The sequence below is a fragment of the Crinia signifera genome, chromosome 3 (genome assembly GCF_055691185.1).
Source record: "Crinia signifera chromosome 3, ASM5569118v1, whole genome shotgun sequence".
NCBI classification, from domain to species: Eukaryota; Metazoa; Chordata; class Amphibia; order Anura; family Myobatrachidae; genus Crinia; species Crinia signifera.
Window position 1 is genome coordinate 204,639,549 of NC_139219.1, and position 19,016 is coordinate 204,658,564.

Consider the following 19,016-nt stretch of genomic DNA (forward strand, 5'->3'; position numbering starts at 1 on the left):
ACTTTAAAAGCAGTCTTGCCTGTTTCGCCGAAAACAGTTGTGGATTGTCGAGATCACTGCTGGATCTTGACAATCCACGGTCGTTTTCGCAGACAATGTGAACGTTCAGACAGTCAGAACCCGGGATTAAATACCCCCATTAGTCTACCTAAATTTACGTAAAAAATTTTTTGACCAGTAGACATGGCTTTCTCCTCTTTGAATATATACATAACATATTTATATGATTTGCCATTGTTACAAATCACCCAAATATGAAATCATGTGGTTGGTAAGGAATATCACCAGTGTTTTATTTGAAATGATTTAAGCAAGTACTATTCAGTCACACTTACAGTACTTTACCATTCAGTAACGCACACACAAAGATATGTAGACTTTAAAACACATATAAACATAAAGCAAATCTAACAAATTATATTTTACATTTATCTTGATCGGAATAGTTATTAGAAATGCTGTCAAAATCTGTAGCAAGCACATTCTAAACAATTTACTTGAATGCCTGTAAAACATTGACAGGAGAACATGAAAGCAGTGTTTTTCTTAATCCTTTCAAAACATCCGTAATTTATAATGTTGCTATACTATATTGAGTAAATCATCAATTAGAGACTGACACAAAAGGTGTAAGTAAACGTATGATGCCATTGCAAATGATAAAGAACTAGGCTGATATGCAATCACTGAGGATTGAAGTAGATTTATTTTTCCTTTTGGGTTTACATTTCCACCAAGCTCCTCCTCATTACTTCTTCAAGGATAGCTTCTGTAAAATAGAAATACACATATGTATGTAAAGATAGGAATTTGGATTATATGCTAAACATTTGCATTGTGAAAACAGAACCAGTAACGATAAATAAGCATGAGACATCTGTTCTAGGAAATCGTTTCCCCAAGGAAGCAAGACAGATGCAAGATAGATCAGGGATTACACACAGCGGCCAGCCACACTATCATGGTTTATAATCCCACACATTTTATCAGATTATCGTAATCTACAATTTTCACCATGAAAAAAAAATCTGGTCTTGCAGCAGTTCAAACGGTGGCCATTACTATATACAAAACAGAACATCCAGCTGGGGGCATACCAAGTGCATATGTACATGTACCATAAGGCGGGACAGCAGAAACCAAGTACCAACAAAACATGCAAGAGGATGTTAATACGCTAGACACAGAAGGGGACAAACAAAAGCAACAGAGGTCACAATGTACCAACCAAAATAATGTGCGTGATTTATAATAAACAAAAAATCCAACACAAATCTCAACAACAAACCTTCATCCTGTTCCACTGAATTAATGTCAACGTCCACATCATCCGTTTCTGTAGAAAAGATACAAGTCCATAACACTGTGCTGACAAAAGTGGAGCCACACAGACACAGAAAAGGTAACATTATGTTATCTACATAAATGATGCCTTCACTAAAAAGTAGTGCTACTTGAGTGGTACACAGTGTTAATGTATATGGGAGATTTGTCACCATACCCAGGAAAAAAAAAAAAAAAGGTCCACTACACTTTCTTGGGAACATGCAATTTTTAAACGTCTATAACAGGCTTTTCATTACACAAAACACTGATGGATATTCATGCAATTAAGAACTGACCAAATTTTAAATTAAAACACAAAAAAAAAAAAAAATCACATCTCTCCAACTCCCATTACTGCTAATCTTCATGCTTCAAATCAAACCTTATTAACTAATGGGCTGTTTTCAATATCGCAATAGCAGCATGTCTATAGAAGTATGCACCCAGTCTTCTACACTCGAGTCTCAGCTGGCAACAGTACTCTATTCTACATAAAATAATGACTTTTCTGTCTGTCAGCCCCGCTACTAGTTTATTAGCAAAATGTATTCATATCTGTTCTTGGCTAGAACAAAGCATTTCCTGGCAGCTACACGAGACACAGACTCCATACCTTGTGCAGTCTCTGATATGCTATTGATCAAGGAACACATCAATTCTCCATCTAAATGGTGAGGGTCAAGGATATGAGCAGGTCGCTGTGTCTTCTTGAACTGGTTCTGTAACTCTAGAAAACCTTTATCACCTGAGAGTATGGAGAAAGGAATTTGCTTTGGAAGCTGCTCATCTAAGCGACCTGCCTGAAAACAAAAAGAAACCAGAAGACAAAGGCATTTTAATACAGCTTGGAATTGTTAATCTTCCTACATGGATATGTTATTTATGGACACGGCATCGCCAACCCCCAAAGAAATACACAAACAGGGATATTGTCCTGCATGCCCCATTATGAGAAGTGCAATGTGCCATATTTGTAGTAAGTAGGTCATACCAAACTACTACAGGGTACTGCACAGATTAAATACTACAGTTCATGCATTAATGATATTGGAAGTGACTGAGTAAAATTGCAATATTAGCAGCCGACACGAAATTGAGTAAGGAAATTAACTCAGGAGAGGATGTGGAAACACTACAAAGTGACTTAAATAAACTGGTAAGGTGGAAAATACGGTTTAACGCTGAAAAATGAAAAGTAATTCATTATGGGAACAAAAATTCACAAGCTACTTGGAGTTATTATAGGGAATGCTGCTGTAGAGAAGGACTTTGATTCAAGGGATGCCAATGTGATAGTGCCTCTTTACAAGGCATTGGTGAGACCACACTTGGAATATTGTGTTCAGTTCTGGGCACCGCACGTTAAAAAGGACATACATGAATCGGAACAGGTACAGAGAAGGGCGACTAAGCTAGTAAAAGGTCTTGAATCACTAGAATACAAAGATAGGTTAACCAGGCTGAATATGTTTTCACTGGAGAATCGGTGGTTGCGAGGGGATATGATTAGTATGTTCAGATACAGGATTGGGAATCATATGGAAGTGGGAGATGAGTTGTTCACTAGCAGGCCTATACTTAGGACACGCAGGCATGTACTGAGGCTCGAGAAAAATAAATTCCATATTGAATTAAGTAGAGGATTCTTCACCATTAGAGCAGTAAAATTATGGAACTCATTGCCGGTGGGGGTGGTTACAGCAACTACTGTTAATTTAAATCCAAACTGGATACATTTTTGGAAACTAAGGGAATCGGTACTTATGTAGTATTTGGGCGTCACATTTTGTGATTGTATGCCTTACCTTAAGGCATACAATCAGATGCGATGCGATTTTGCATAGGATTCAATGTTAAGAAGGTCCTGTTCATTTCCCCACTATCCAAGTGGGCATAGAGTTGATTTTATATAGCGTGGCGAGCGCAGCGAGCCCCCGAGCCCGAAGCGTGGCGAGCTCCGCGAGGGGACGCATATTTCTTAAAAAGTATTCTGTGTCCCCTCGCGGGGCTCGGTGGCTCGCTACAGGTTTATATCCAACTCCATGCCCACTTGGATAGTGGGGAAAGGAAAAGGACCCCCTTTTCCCATTGAATTCTATGTTAAAATGGACTCAGACCATTTTAACAATGAATCGTATGGAAAAATCTTGACCATCGCATACGATTTGGTCGCATGCGATGCGATCCGATCTCTAAATCGGACGCCCAGATACTACATAAGTACCAGGGAATCCTATAGATATGACTTATTCAAGTCAGTAGTTACAAGTTAGATAGGTTGAACTCGATGGACTAACGTCTTTTTCAGCCTTAATTACGGTGTTACTATGTATGTTACAGCATGTATAGTAAGTTTTCAGGTGGAGGGAAGGAAGGAAGGTAGGTAATGACAAAGAATGCCCATAAAGAAATGAGACTCCACTGCGCTGTTCCCAGTATAAGTACACACACTCCTTTCTAGAGGGAGAGATGTTGCGCCTAGTCTCCGAACATAAAAAGAAAAACTCCTTATTTTAGGCGTGAGAATTTTCTTAGGCTTCTGTATGGAAAACCTTGTGAGACTCACCTAGTCTCACTTGAAGATGTTCACATAAAGGTATCTTTATTTTCACAATTTCGTACCCCACAGAGACACAATCGTTATTCTTGATTTCCAAATGACAGGACAATCTCCATCCAGACAAGATTGTGTGAATTTATCCTGGGAAAAGCACATTGGAGTCTCATTCCTTTTTGTGTCGATATTGAATTGGGTTTGGTATCCATGTTTCTCCCCGCTGCAGTTCCTATATGAGCGCAGGTGGCTTGGTATCAACTATCGTTTGTGAATGACAAAGAATGATTTGTCCTGTGTTGTCTGGATCCATACAGATAAATCATGCAGATTGAATTAGACGATATAGGGGTAAATTAGCTAAAGCTTCTACAAATGAAGAGGTGATGTTGCCCATAGCAACCAAATTCTGTCTTACCTAGATTGTGTTCTAGAAAATAAGACAAACTGATTTGTTATGAGCAACATCAACTCTTCATTTTGAGATGCTTTCATAAATTTACCCCATGTAAATATCTATAATAAATGGAAACTTTTTTTGTACTCACTGTGGAATCCCTTCTTGTATTCCATCTTAGGGACACCACAGCAATGACTTTTAGTTAAGAGGCTAGTTGTGGAATATAGGCGCCCCCCCCCCCCCCCCCCCCCCCAGAAATGGATATGTGCATTTATATCTTACATGCATGCATATGGCAAAGTCAGCGGCATCTTTCTGATAACAGCAGCGAGGATGAAGGAAGAAGCAGCCAGTATTAGATAAATGCACAAAAATTTTGCAGTTCACTGGAGGCTTCCAAATAGTCTTCCCTCCTACAAATAGCCAAAACAAAGAATATTAATAGAAATCACACCAGAGGGCAATAAAAATGAACGTATATTGTAAATGCATTCATAGAACACCTAGCGAAAAGGAATAGCCCTTTTAGATTACAAATGCCAAATCGCACTCGGAATTTGGACACGGGTCCATCCCGGCATTTGCAATGAAAGTTCCCCACAGCAACCCAGCAATAAACAGGGTCACTGACGTCAGAAAGGGGGCAGGGGTAGGCAGCACTTGTAGCCGATGCTACCACCTCTTTATACGGTTAACGGGACCCAGGTTACCCATTCACACTGCACAGCAACTTGGGTCAGATCCAGGCTTAACATTTCTTTAATTCGGGTCAGAATGCCGGGTTGCTAGGCCTGGGTAAATCAAAAACAGGGATATCTGTACTTACCGTAAATCCTTTTCTCCGAGTCCACAGGTGTCACTGGAGTTACACTGGGGAATAGAAGGCGACCACAGGGAGCATGGGCACTTCAAATATAAATTTGTGTGACCAACACCTCCCCTTCTACTTCCCCTCCCAGGCAGTCATAAAGATTATGCCCGGAAGGAGCAGGAAGATACTCACACACTTCCGAAGAGGAGGTAAATCACAACATAACATTCAATACGTATAGTAGAGAAAGAAACCGTGACAAAAAAAACAAAAACACTGAAGTAACATAACACACCAAGTCAAACAGACCAAATTGGTATAATAACCAAATAACTATAAACCCTGACAAGGGAAAACTCCAAGGTTACCTAAGAGTAACCTAACCATGAAACTATTATGGTGGAGAACAGCGCTGAGGCAGGTGTCCAGTGACACCTGTGGACTCGGAGAAAAGGATTTACGGTAAGTACAGAAATCCCTGTTTCTCCTTCATCCACTAGGTGTCACTGGAGTTACACTGGGGACATCTTAAAGCTCCAAACACGGGCAGAAGAGCGCTGAGAACCCCTAAAACAGGAGCAGCCAAACTGTGAAGCTGGCGCCGCAAAGGTATCAAACCTATAGAAACGAACAAAGGTTGGACTACCTGACCACGTAGTAGCTCCGCAGAGCTGTTGGAGAGAAACGAATGGTCAGACCGATCCATCTGGCAAGCGTCTGTTTGGAAGCTGGCCACCCACAACACACAAGGTCATAGGTGACAAACAAGACATACGACTTGCAAAAAGAGGCCGTGCGAGAGACATAGATGTGCAGTGCCCTAACCACGTCCAAGGACCTTTCCTCTGGTGAAGCCTCAGATAAGGCTGGGACTACAATGGGTTGGTTTACGTTGAACCCAGAGACTACCTTTGTAAGAAAAGATAGACTGGTATGAAGTCTGCTCTGTCCGGATGAAACTGGAGGAAGGGAGAAAGATAATTCAGACTCTTCAGGCCGAAGCCAGAGCCAACAGAAGAACCACCTTCCAAGTAAGGTAATGGAGGTCCACATCTTCTAATGGTTCGAACACTGGCAATTGTAGGTATCTGAGGACCAAGTCTAGCTATCAGAAAGATGTAGGTGGACGAATAGGAGGTTGTAACCTCAGCACCCCTTGGAAGAAAGTTTGTACTTCTGGAATGAAGGCCAATAGTTTTTGGAAAAAATATGGAGAGGGCCGAGACCTGAACCTTCAGGGAATTCAGCTTTAAACCGGAATTTAAACCCGCCTGTAGAAACAGGAGAAGTTTAGCTTTCTTGAATAGGGTAGTGGAAACCCCAGGCCCCTTGCACCAAGCCACATAAGACTTCCAAATCCGGTGGTAGTGTCTCGAAGTGACTTCCTTTCTGGCCCTCATCATGGTAGGTATAACTGTTCTTGGAATACCTGCTCGCCTTAAGATGGACCTTTCAGCAGCCACGCCGTCAAATGAAGACATCCTAAATCTGGAAAGATGAAGGGTCCTTGACTGAGGAGGTCCTCTTGAAGCGATAGTGACCACGGCTCACTGACTAGCCATCAGGTTGGTGTACCAAGAGCGACGAGGCCAGTCCGGCGATATTAGAAGGGCTGTGACTCCCTCCGTATGCGTTATAATACCCAAGGTATCAATGGGAATGGGGGAAATCGGTACACAAACTGAAAAGGCCAAGGAGCGACCAGCATGTCCACCCCCACGGCCTGTGGGACTAGAGTCTGCGCAAAGTACCTGGGAAGCTGGAAATTGTGACGGAATGCCATCAGGTCCACCTGCGGTCGGCCCCAATGACGCACTAAGGTCTGAAACACCATTCTCCTTGGTGGACATCCTGCCGAGTTAGGAAGTCGGCCTCCCAATTGTCTACTCTAGGTATGAAGACAAGGCCTGGGCATGGGCCTGAGTCCACAGGATGATCCTGCTCACCTCCTTCATGGCCGCCTGGCTTCGAGTGCCGCCCTGTTTGTTGATATAGGCGACGGCTGTGGCGTTGTCGGACTGGACTCTGATGGCCCTGTCTTGCAGGTGTCTCACTTGCAAGAGGGCATAGTACACGGCTCTGAGTTCCAGCACGTTGATGGAGAGCAGGCGTTCTTGTCTTGTCCATAACCCTTGGAACTGGTGATCCTGAGTGACAGCTCCCGAGCCCCGAAGACTGGCATCTGTGGGGAGGAGTGTCCACTCCCAGATTTTGAACCTCCTGCCCTTTAGCAGGTTTTCGGAGTTGAGCCACCACAGTAGAGACAGACGTGCTCGAGGTGATAGTCACCTGCTGCTGAAGATGCAGGTGTGACCCCGAACATTGATGGAGGAGAGACAACTGGATAGGTCGCAAGTGGAAGCGACCATATTGGATTGCCTCGAAGGAGGCTACCAACATTCCTAGGAGTCTGGTACAAAGATGTACAGATACCAGTCGACATTGTAGCACCATCCGGACTAGGGCCTGCAAGGACTGAATCTTGTCGGATGGAAGGAAAACCCTCATCTGGTGGGTGTCCAGAGTCATCCCCAGGAACAGAAGGCTTTGAGAGGGTTGGAGCTGGGACTTTGCGAAGTTCAGGATCCACCCGTGAGAAATGAAAGTCTTCTGTGTGAGGAGGATATTGGACAATAGGGTATCCCTCGACTGTCTCTTAAGCAGAAGATCATCCAAATAAGGGATAATCGTCACCTCCTGAGAGCGGATGACCTCCATCATCACTGCCATCACCTTAGTGAAGACCCTCGGAGCTGATGAGAGACCGAACAGGAATTCTCCCTGTTCCAAACCCTGTATCACCGACTCCAGGGACTCCATCTTGAATTTGACCTCCTGTAAGTACAGGTTCAAATTCTTTAGGTTTAATATAGGTCGTACCGAGCCGTCCGGATTTGGCACGAGAAAAAGACTGGAGTAGTATCCCTATGTACACTGATCTTCGGGTACCGGAATCACAACTCCCATTGTTCGCAGTTTGGAGACAAACGACAACAGAAGTACTGCTTTTTTCTGAGAGACCGGTAAACCGGTTTTGAAGAACCTGCTTGGGGGAGACAAGCGAAAGTGAATCTTGTAGCCTTGGGCTACAAGATCCCTCACCCACGAGTCCTGACAAGACTGCAGCCAGACGTGACAGAAGGACTTCAGTCGAGCCCTGACCCTGGAATCCCCCAGATGGGACGGGAGACCATCATGCAGTGGGCTTGGTGGACTTCAGTTCCTGGCTGGATGCAGAGGCGCCTCTTCCATGTACTCTGGAACTTCTGTGTGACAACACCGCCTCTGGAACGTCCTCTGAATCTGCCAGTGGGACGAAAGGACCGAAAGGAAGGCCTTTGTGGAGTCCTGCGAGGAGCTGCTGAAGGAAGAAATTTGAGACTTACCTCCTGTTGCCTGGGATATCCAATTATCGAGCTTAGACCTGAACAGGACATCACCATTAAACGCAAGAGCCTCCACTGCTCGTTTGAACTCCGCATGCCATTGGCGTAGCCGAAGAGCTCTCGAGCTGATATGGAGAGTGCAGAAATTCTGGCTGCAACCATACAAATATCTGATGAGGCTTCCATTAAAAATGTAGAAACCTCCTGGATCTGTTCGGCAAGCTGAATAGAGGCGGGGTCAGAACCCTCACGAACTTCTGCTGAAATCTGTGAGGCCCATACCCCCATAGCCTTATTTACCCAGCATCCGACCTGAGCCGGACGCTGTATAACACCAGCCGCAGAAAAAAAATATTTTAAGGTTACCTCTAAATTACAGTCCGAGGTGTCCTTATGGGTGGAAGCCCCTGGGACCGGAAGGACTGTCTTCTTTGACAGTCGAGATACAGATGAATCCACCACTGGTGGTATTTCAATCTTCTTTCTACCCTCAGATTGCAGGGGGTAATTAGACAAAAACCTGCAAGGTACTTGAAATTTTTTGTCTGGACGACACCAGGCCTGCAGCACATGGTCATCCAGTTCCTCAGCTGGAGGAAAAGTGGAAGATTGCTTTTGCTTCTTACCAAAAAGAGAAGGACGGACAGGAATTTCAGTTTCCTGTCACATTACAAGCTATCTTTACCATCTCAATTAAATCTTCCAAGCCCTGAAAGGCTTGTTCAGGGTCTTGCATATCAAGCGCTAAAACATCCTCCTCCTCTGGGGGAGCAAATTCACCCTCCTCAAGATCAGGCATATCATTATAATCACCTAAATCCACAGACTGTGGAAGCAACCTCTTTCTTTGTAAAAGAGGGGGGTTTAATGCCCTTGAAGAGGATGCACCAGCGCCCTCTGCTGGCCTTGGGGCCAGAGCTTTTGTTAAGCGTTCAACAGCAGAAGTTAAAGAGGCCTTCTGGTTTCTGGATGTGTCTATCTTGTTGAGCTGCTGAGAGCTCAGAAGATAACTGGGACATGACATCAGCAAGCTGTGATGTCCAGACAGGGGTATGCACAGCAGACTGTGATAAATGCACTGTTAACCCCGCTTTAGCACAAAGTAAAACTCCCTCTGTAGAAGGTGTAAATTTTGTATTACACTTCTTGCAAGCAACTCCCCCTGCTATTGTAACAATAAAGTACACAGTAATTACCACACACTACCACACCTACTCTCTGTAGGTATACTGTAAGTTTGCCAGTCAGAAGTACTGGAAGGGAGAGACAGTGAAAGCCTCCAGCAGCGTGTTCAGCGGCGCCAAAGTACAAAGAAAACGGCCGCCATGACATGCAGGAACGCCGGGGAATGCCAGGGCTGCTGGGAGCACTGTGCGGTGACTCCTCCCCCGCCCAGCATCTCCATCTCCATAATGGTGCAAGGTTTAAATAAACCCTCTGCTGCACCGCCGCTTGTGTTCCCTGACCTCCGCTCTAACAGGGAGGCAGGGTAATACTTACAGTGCTGTGACACTGCCGTCGGCGGTGGGGTTGGGGGAGGATCGGGCACGTGCCACGTATGAGCGGTGCCCGTTACATCTCCAGAGATGGTGGTCTCTGTCAGCCAGGGAGCCGGGCGCATACCGTGGCAGCAACCGGCTCCCTCCAGCAGGCTTCCGCGTCTCAGGCAGATAGTAGCAGCAACTATCTGCCTGTCCTCAATGGCAATTCTTGCTGCTTTATGCCCTAATTACAAAAAAGCCCAGGAGTAAGCCAGATGTGACCTGCTCCTTTTCAGGCACAATCTAAGACTGCCTGGGAGGGGAAGTAGAAGGGGAGGAGTTGGTCACACTAATTTATATTTAGTGCCAATGCTCCCTGTGGTCGCCTTCTATTCCCCAGTGTAACTCCAGTGACACCTAGTGGGTGAAGGAGAAAGACCCTTTCACACCACACGTCATCCCGGGTCAGACATGGGTTATTTGTGGGATGTGAAAGGGGTATAACTGAACTTCAGTAGGGATCTACAGTAGTAGATTACAGAAGCTATTTTATATTCGCCCAGCAAAATATTTATGTCTTCAAGGAAAAGGGGACAAAATATATACCCCTAGTGCTAGTACAATAGTTCCTGGTTGTATGGATTATGCTGACAGGAGGAGTTTATAGAATATGATCCCGAGTACCTGCACTGCATTAGCATGATTGTAGCTCAGCAGTAGGTGTTCCCATTCTACCAATAAGGTGTCATTTGCCCACTTTCCCAAATCTCTGAAAAGCGCTCACCCAACTCCTGCTACTGCAACAAGGTCTCCTTATAAATAAGTCAGAAAATAAATATACCATAGAGAGCCCCTTTCCCAGGTAAGATGATTTGGTAATATATAGTCTCCAGTTCAACACCAAATTTAAATCTGCACGAATTTAACTTTACCCCCACCAAGGGAACACCTCTTTTTTACACAGACTCCAACTTTATTTTCACAAAAACCTTGCAAGATAATGCCTCCCTGGCAGGGCTAGTTGAACAATCTGCTGCTGCTGAGGGTCCAAAGATATGATCATGTATATCAAATTCTCACCTTGAAATCCCCATACAAATATTCCCTGATTTAAGTGTCCTGGTAGACGAGTAAAAAACCGTGGCCAGTTGTCCAAGTCAACAAACACAATGTGTGTCATTGTCTGGAGAAATTCCAAATCAGGCAATTCTTGTTCTATGCCTTGATAGAAAGAAAAAGGGTTGTGATTAAATGCTCTGCTCTTTACTTTTTCTACATAAAATGTATACACAAGACCAAACCATCTAATATGACGTAAGACATTTAGCCAACAATAAAGCAAAAAATTAAAGTTGGCTAAATAAAATTAAGTTTACCAACTTCATTTTACAGAAGAGTGTTGCACAAAACCAGTTTTCCTACAATAGTATTTTTATGAGGTCTAAGGGGGAAAGAATTAGCTAATGGCAGTTGCACTATCTAATGGACTATAGATTGAATAGGAAAAGTGTTGGTTTCTCATTTTATTTAAATGACATCCCCATAATATTTAAACATTAACGTACCACAAAAATAAGTTATAAGGCAGGTATATAACCTGTAAAAGATGAAGAATTACTATAACTGAAAGCAGTAGTTATGACGTAACTGCATCTATCCTAAGACCAAGCACTGGGTACTAGAAATTATAGTATTATAGTGTGTACACATGGGGAGATATGCCTTCCGATGTTGACGATATAGTCAACATCGTGTCGGCATCGCATGCAGATCACAAGGGTTTTAACCCTTGCGATCCCGATGCGTGTTCACATATCGCAAGGCAGATAGTCTGGGCTGCATTGACTATATAGTGCAGATCTGCACTATATGGTAAAAATTGTGCCATTACATGCATGCCGTGCGATGCGAGTCCCGATGTGATCTGATCGCATCGGGACTTGCATCACACGGCATATCTCACCGTGTGTACACACCATTAGATTGCAACAGCTGATTTAAGTAGGTAGATATATGGTCACAATGCCTCCCACCTCTGCAAGAGCTCATTCACATGTGCTGGGAAGGACAATAACTGACACCACTGACATTATGAACAAGTACGCAGTATTCAATCCCAGCGGTACTCACCTGCAACAGGTTTGCCTCCCTATGGACGCAAATCTGTATGGTCTGAAACAGCCGCTGGATTGTCGAATCAGTGGGTGTTTCAGACTACCAGCACCCATTTTCGTCAATCTCAGGACTTTCCGAATGTCGGCATATTTTCCACAAGTTGGAAGAACGGAGCCCACATCGAATAGGTTAAATTACATTAGACCTAATAATGTCGGAAAAGGCCGCTATTTCTGCCATGCAGAAAGAGAGGCCAAGATTGAATACCCCTAAGACTCTTGAGGGCAGATTTATGGAAGCTTCTAAACCTGAAAAGTGGCAACCAGAGTACAGCTATTGCTCTGCTGTATCCAAGAAATATAATCTAATTGGATTCTATGGCCAATACCAACACTTTTCATTATTAGAAGCTCAAGTAAATCTACCCTTTAGTAGCTCTGGAAGACTCAGCGAATAAGGATAAGCAGAGCGAACACCATGCAGGATTCATTGCTAGAACTTTGATATCCATCAGATACTGTACCAGCATTTTAAGGTCTGGAAGGCAATGAAAACTACACCAAGTACAATGTGAAAATGACCTATGAGTGGGTATTTAGTGTAAAAGCAGTTTTTCTTGGAAGTCTGTTTAACATCTAAATGCATAACTTTCCATTCAGATTGTAACCAGCAAAATGTGTGTATGAACTTTCCACAATCTCTTATTATGTATAGGCAAAGCAATAAGGTACCTGTATCCATGTCCTCTATTTCTGCTGCTTCCATTTCAGGTTTGATGTTCTGAGGTTCATATTGCATTACCTTTGTAGGAGTTCCCAGACTAGAATCTTAAAGTGGAAGGAAGAAAAAACTTTAATATTTCCTTTGGTTTCTCAAAAGGTTTCAGGATTCAGTGTTATCACTATATTTCAATATGAGTATTACACATTAATAGGCTGATGTGTTGGAGAATATTACATAAATCAATGCCTGGTCACTATATTAGAAAGGAAAAAGCCAGGCACAATAGGGAGCCGTTTCCAATAAAAATATTTGGTGGTTGTTTCCTAGAACAGCGCCCACTAAGCTATTTGCTTAGTGAGAAAAAAAGAGTGGACCAGCGCTGTATTGAATATAACAGTTTAAATTTATTTAAAATATAAAAGTAATATATAGTTATCACATTTATTCAAATATAACAATTGGCCATTTTCAGACAAACAAGACTTACACACATATAAGACAAACACACCCCTTGGCGGTGAACTGGTTAAGTTTTTTTCATGCAATTAGATTTTTTCTTTTTCCCGATATATCGGTTAGTTGGGTTAGTTCTTATATATAACACAGTCCCCACTATATGTGCACATTTGGTTAGTGGTATATTAATTTGTAATCCAGGGAGGACAAAAATGGCTTACTCTCACTTGTAAGTTCTCCGACCTGTAGTTTTCCGGTCTTATCCGAGAGGTTCAAGGAGATCCTGAGTATTGTAGCCTGCCAAAGTCCCCCTGGTGTCACCTCAACGCGTTTCTCCGCCTGGACAATCTATCAGCGGCTTCCTCAGGAGGTATACCTCCTGAGGAAGCCGCTGATAGATTGTAAGCCATTTTTGTCCTCCCTGGATTACAAATTAATATACCACTAACCAAATGTGCACATATAGTGGGGACTGTGTTATATATAAGAACTAACCCAACTAACCGATATATCGGGAAAAAGAAAAAATCTAATTGCATGAAAAAAACTTAACCAGTTCACCGCCAAGGGGTGTGTTTGTCTTATATGTGTGTAAGTCTTGTTTGTCTGAAAATGGCCAATTGTTATATTTGAATAAATGTGATAACTATATATTACTTTTATATTTTAAATAAATTTAAACTGTTATATTCAGTACAGCGCTGGTCCACTCTTTTTTCTTTTTTGCATTATTGTACCACAAAGGGGTTTGGTAATCCCCCTTACGGCCCAGCAGCAGTACCGAATAACAAATCAGCGCCTAATATCAAACTGTGTGGTTTGGTTGTTCTATTTGCTTAGTGGGCTATTCTGCATAGGGAAATCGCATTGCATGGGCCATTTTAGTGCCGTGCGATGCGATGTGATTTTTTTAATGTAATTTATTCACTGCTCTGTGCGCCCCAGGGGATCGTATCACATCTCCCACAAACTCACATGCGATAGCATGCAACTTTATAGGGTGTGCGATTCCATTACATTAGGTATCCAATAATATGATTGTAGGTCATAAAAAGAGGTCTTACGCACCCCCCCAACCCGAAGTGGCGAGTGCGAGCCTCGCCAGGGGCGGCGGAATGCGTCCTCTAACTTTTTCATACCCCCACTATCCACGTCGGCATGGAGTTGATATTATATAGTGTGGCGAGCGCAGCGAGCCCCGCGAGGGGATGCGGAATACATGTAAAGTAATCCGCGTCCGCTCGCCACGTTTTGGGCTCGGTGCGCTCGCCACACTATATGAAATCAACTTCACGCCCACGTGGCTAGTGGGGGTATAAAAAAGTCGGAGGGCGCGTTCCGCTGTGCTCGCCACGCTTCGGGGTGCGTAAAACATCATTGTATGTCATACATTAATATTATTGTATAGCTAATGTAATGGCATCGCCCACCCTATAAAATCGCATGCCATTCTGCGGGAGGTGCGATGCGATCCCCTGGGGCACACAGAGCAGTGAATAAATTACATAAAAAAATATTGCATCGCATGGCACCAAAATGGCCCATGCGATGCGATTTCCCCGCGCACATAGAAAATCTGGGTGCCATTCTAGGAATAAAGTACCATATCATTTAAAGACTCAAACATTACATTCTATTTCTTACAGGAATATATATATATATATATATATATATATATATATATATATATATATATATATATATATATATATATATATATACACACACATACACACACACACACACACACACACACACACACACACACATATACAGACGTAGATATACACACATATACAGAATGATAGTGCGCACAATGCTAATGGAGTCCAAAATGGTGTCCGTGCCCGGTAATTGAGGGGTTATAGAGTTGCCTTCCAAAAGCAGAAAACTGTGTTCCTATTCAGGGAAGAACCAGCACAGGACAAGGAGCTTTTTAAACTTTTATATAAGCATCATCAAGTTTTTCAAAGACAAATCCGGCAGTCACGGTGGGGTAACAGTATTGACAGTATATACAGGACTATTAACGTCCAACACCCTCAGGCATATATAAAAAACAGACAGTCTCTCAATAGGATTCCACTCCCCAATGACCTGCTTGGACACATTACAATTGGTATTCTGCTTCAGCTCTTCCACACACTGCATTCAGAGTAGCTGGACTCAGTTAATATTTTGGGCAGATCCTAGAGAGGATTCTATTGGTGTGTACACACTGTAAGATTCCCTTGCTATTCGTCTTAAGATTTGATTGCTGTGCAATCTTTGCTAACTCTGTACTATTTACATACAATACATGCTATCTACATTCGATGTGCACTATAGGGTCATTACTGCACTGTCTATATCACTATTCGATATGTGCTGAACAGGAGCGCGCATCAGGGTCCAAAGGTTAAAAACCTGTTTGATCACCATGCGATGTATATGTGATCCTGATGCGATTTTGACTATATAGTCAAAATCTAATGTTAAATCTCACTGTGTGTACACAGCCTACCTCTATTTCTAGTGCAGAAAACAAAAAGGGGACAGAGGTGTTCCTTAGGTTACAGGACACATTTATTTACCATGGAAACTGCAACTGGTTAAGACAGTGGTTCCCAAAATGTGTGCTGTGGCACCCTGGGGCGCCTTCGGACCCTTCCAGGGGTGCCTTGGGTTGGTGGTCCAGAACCAATACAAAATCAATAATTGTCAATGTAACAGGCAAAATCAATGCTTGCGACTGCCAATCATAAAACAATCTACAGGTGGCCATACACGATGCGACAGCAGCGTGCGATGCGCGCTTCCACGGGCATCGCACAGTACAAAAAGTATGTTCTGCACATACTGTTTCTACTGCTTTCAGATCGCATCGCTCGCAGGATTACATGCAAATCGCATGCCGTGTGATGAGATCTAGCCCATAACGCATGCGATTCTCGCAGCGTGTATGGGCACCTTACCAACTGAAGCAAATCTCACTACATAATAAACCTAAAGATTACATACTGTATAAACACAATTTAGTTCTAAACACAATGTGCATTTTTCACCCTAGGCAAAGACAAGCATATCTGCAAGGTAAAACAGAGTAATATACCTTTATCAGTGTTCTGCACTTTCAATGTTTTCACATCTGTTTTGCATGGGGAAGCACAATTCTTAGTCAAGACCGCTGGACATCTGCCTTCAGCCTCAAACCTCAGCCTTCTCGTATAGTCAGTTTTCATGGGCTTTTTATTTACACAAGAACCACTGGCTGTAAATTGGAACACCTCACTGCTGGAACTGCAGGTTCCAGGAACATTGCTAACGCTGGGTTTTTCTACAAAACAGTGCAGTGCGTGATAGTGGTGTTGGGCACTGAGTGGATCACCAAAAGACTTGGAACATATGCTGCACTTTACAACAAAATTGTTTTTGCTAGAGTCTTCACTTTTTTTACAGCAATGGTTACTTATGCCTTCATAGGTTTGGTCTGTTGCAGAACATAAACAGCAGCTATACCACAATTTACCAGTTTCAAACAATTTCTCCAAACAGACTTTGGTGCGTTCTCTTCTTTGTGTTTTATTAGAATAATCTACTAGACAGCCACACGTCAGACAGTTTTCGTTTCCAGTGACGGTCGATAACACTTCTGGGGTTTTAGAAGGGGATTGAATCGGATTAGGCACAAATCCATAATCTGAACTGTGGAAGCTTTCATAGTGGGCAAGAAAGTCATTTTCTTGATCAAAGTGGAGATCTTCACAAAGGCCACAAAAATATTTCACCTCAATGATTCCGTCATGTTGAAGTTGACAATGTCTGAGTAAAGTTTCTACTTTGTGAAACCGTTTATTACAAGTGCCGCAGCAATATTTGTGGAACTGATGGATGTTAAGGGACTTGCAGTGTTTTTGAACATGGTCTTCAGAATCAAACATCTCTTCGCAAATGTGGCATTGCCACATGCCTTTAGGTTGTTGGGATGAGGGCAATGGTGTTTCTTTGTCTGGTAGTTCAGGTGGATGCTGTGCCTGTAAAGATGTTGATAACTCCTCCACTTCCTGCTCATAGTAAAATGAATGACCTTCATGGCAGTCTGAAACATGTGCCATCACTTTTTCTAACCTTGCCAGTTCAATTCTGCATACTTGGCACCAAAAGCGGAAATTGTTTAAATGTGCTCCCCCATGGAATCTGCTCATATGCAGGCGAATAATGCCCAAGTCTTCAGCAAGCTTACCGCAGACCAAACATTTGTGAGAGATCCCATTGGCTGTCATTATATGCTTTCCAGCAGCAGGCTCAGTTGAAAATTGCTGTTGGCATTCACAAAACCATGCTGTGACTGCAATACCGCTCCTCTCCGTTACAGGACAGCCATTAATATATTCCTTTTCTTTCTTGCTCTTTAGCAAAATGTCCCTTAGGTCATTACACTCACTTAAAGTTCTTTTAAGCAGCATGCAAGGCTTTAGTCTGGCATTTGTTACGGACAAGCAGAAGTCAAAAGGGGTCTTGTTGCCATCATTGATGTAGCAAAATGCCCGAACAGATTCCTCCATAGATGTGATTCTTTTTACTTGGTGTTTAGTTTTTACAGTGTGTTGCGCAATGCTAGCGTCAGAAGTGAAAGCTTGTTTACAAGACACACAACATGCATTCAGTCGGAAGATTGCAGCCACATCAGCTATGCTCTTCTCTGAAAGGGAAGTGGGACCAGCTTTGCGACATCGTGTTCTAGGTAAAACAAAAATATACAAATATTGTAAAATTGAACAACAATACTCTAATCTACCACTGTTTTGGCACAACTACAAAGTGGAAAAGCGTCAAACATTACAAGAACATTGTTGCTGGTAAAAGGATTCAAATGTAAGTACCATTAAGAATTTATTCTGCCTGTACGGATGAGAAACACACACACAATGCTCTTGGATAAGTATATATTTCAGTATATATTTTTTCTCTCGGCCAAGCTCGAGTACACAACAATCTCCCAAGACCCTCCCTCCCAATTGCATGCTAACCATTGCGCACTCTACGCCCCCAATATTATCACACTACCAGCTTTCCTTATTAGTCAGAACCCTCCTCAGTAGTTGCTCTTGCTGGAAAAACAATTGATTTTAACTCAGGCCAGAAAGAATGAACTGTGCATAGCTGTCTGCTGCTTCTCCACCTGTACTTGGTCCATTATATGAAAACCTTGGAGACCAACACGTTTTGTGATATGCTTTTAATCAAAAGTGCCTTGTAAGTGCATAAGAAGAAATTAAAGTTATGCCATCTGCCCTACAGTTTTGCACTATGTCGCTCTCTTTTTGAGTTGTCCTAGAAACCTTGGATTTATAGCTCACTTTGTTTCCATTCAAGAAACATTTGTTTGGACTTTTAAAAATCTTGTGTAAGTCATTTGCATATTTTTGCCATTGGGCGACACAAACACCATTGTTGCTCCTCCACCTGTGCCAGGAGACCATGAGGTTTTCAAATTTTTTTTATACATGGTTTTTCCATACTTCACTCTTCAAGTGGGCAAAGAGTGAGACTATAAGTGTTCTGAGCGTAGCAAGGCACCGTACCCGAAACAAGAGGAGCGAAGAGAGCCACACAAGGAATTGCAGTACCAATGGTGTCCAAGTGGACTTACGATGATATAGACACCAAAAAAAAAACCACATGAAATACTCATGTGTACCTTTTCCATGCCGACCTAATGACCATGTCGTCCTAATCCAAGTCAATCTATTTCATGTGTCGACCTAGTGACTGTCCACCCTAT

The 19,016-nt window shown here is 42.8% G+C and overlaps 1 protein-coding gene across 4 annotated transcripts in view; it reads right to left on the bottom strand.

Annotated features, from left to right (window-relative positions):
• Nucleotides 1–263: 263 nt before the first annotated feature.
• Nucleotides 264–19,016, bottom strand: part of ZNF451 (zinc finger protein 451) — a 47,411-nt gene continuing 28,658 nt past the window's right edge. For all 4 annotated transcript variants that reach the window (XM_083177286.1, XM_083177284.1, XM_083177285.1 and 1 more), the window contains 7 exons: nt 16,344–17,971; nt 12,805–12,900; nt 11,039–11,179; nt 4,563–4,693; nt 1,940–2,126; nt 1,289–1,336; nt 264–769 (listed from right to left, as the gene is read on the bottom strand). In XM_083177286.1, the coding sequence (XP_083033412.1) occupies nt 723–769; nt 1,289–1,336; nt 1,940–2,126; nt 4,563–4,693; nt 11,039–11,179; nt 12,805–12,900; nt 16,344–17,971 (2,278 nt within the window). In that variant the 3' untranslated portion in view covers nt 264–722. The remainder of the gene's footprint in view (nt 770–1,288; nt 1,337–1,939; nt 2,127–4,562; nt 4,694–11,038; nt 11,180–12,804; nt 12,901–16,343; nt 17,972–19,016) is intronic.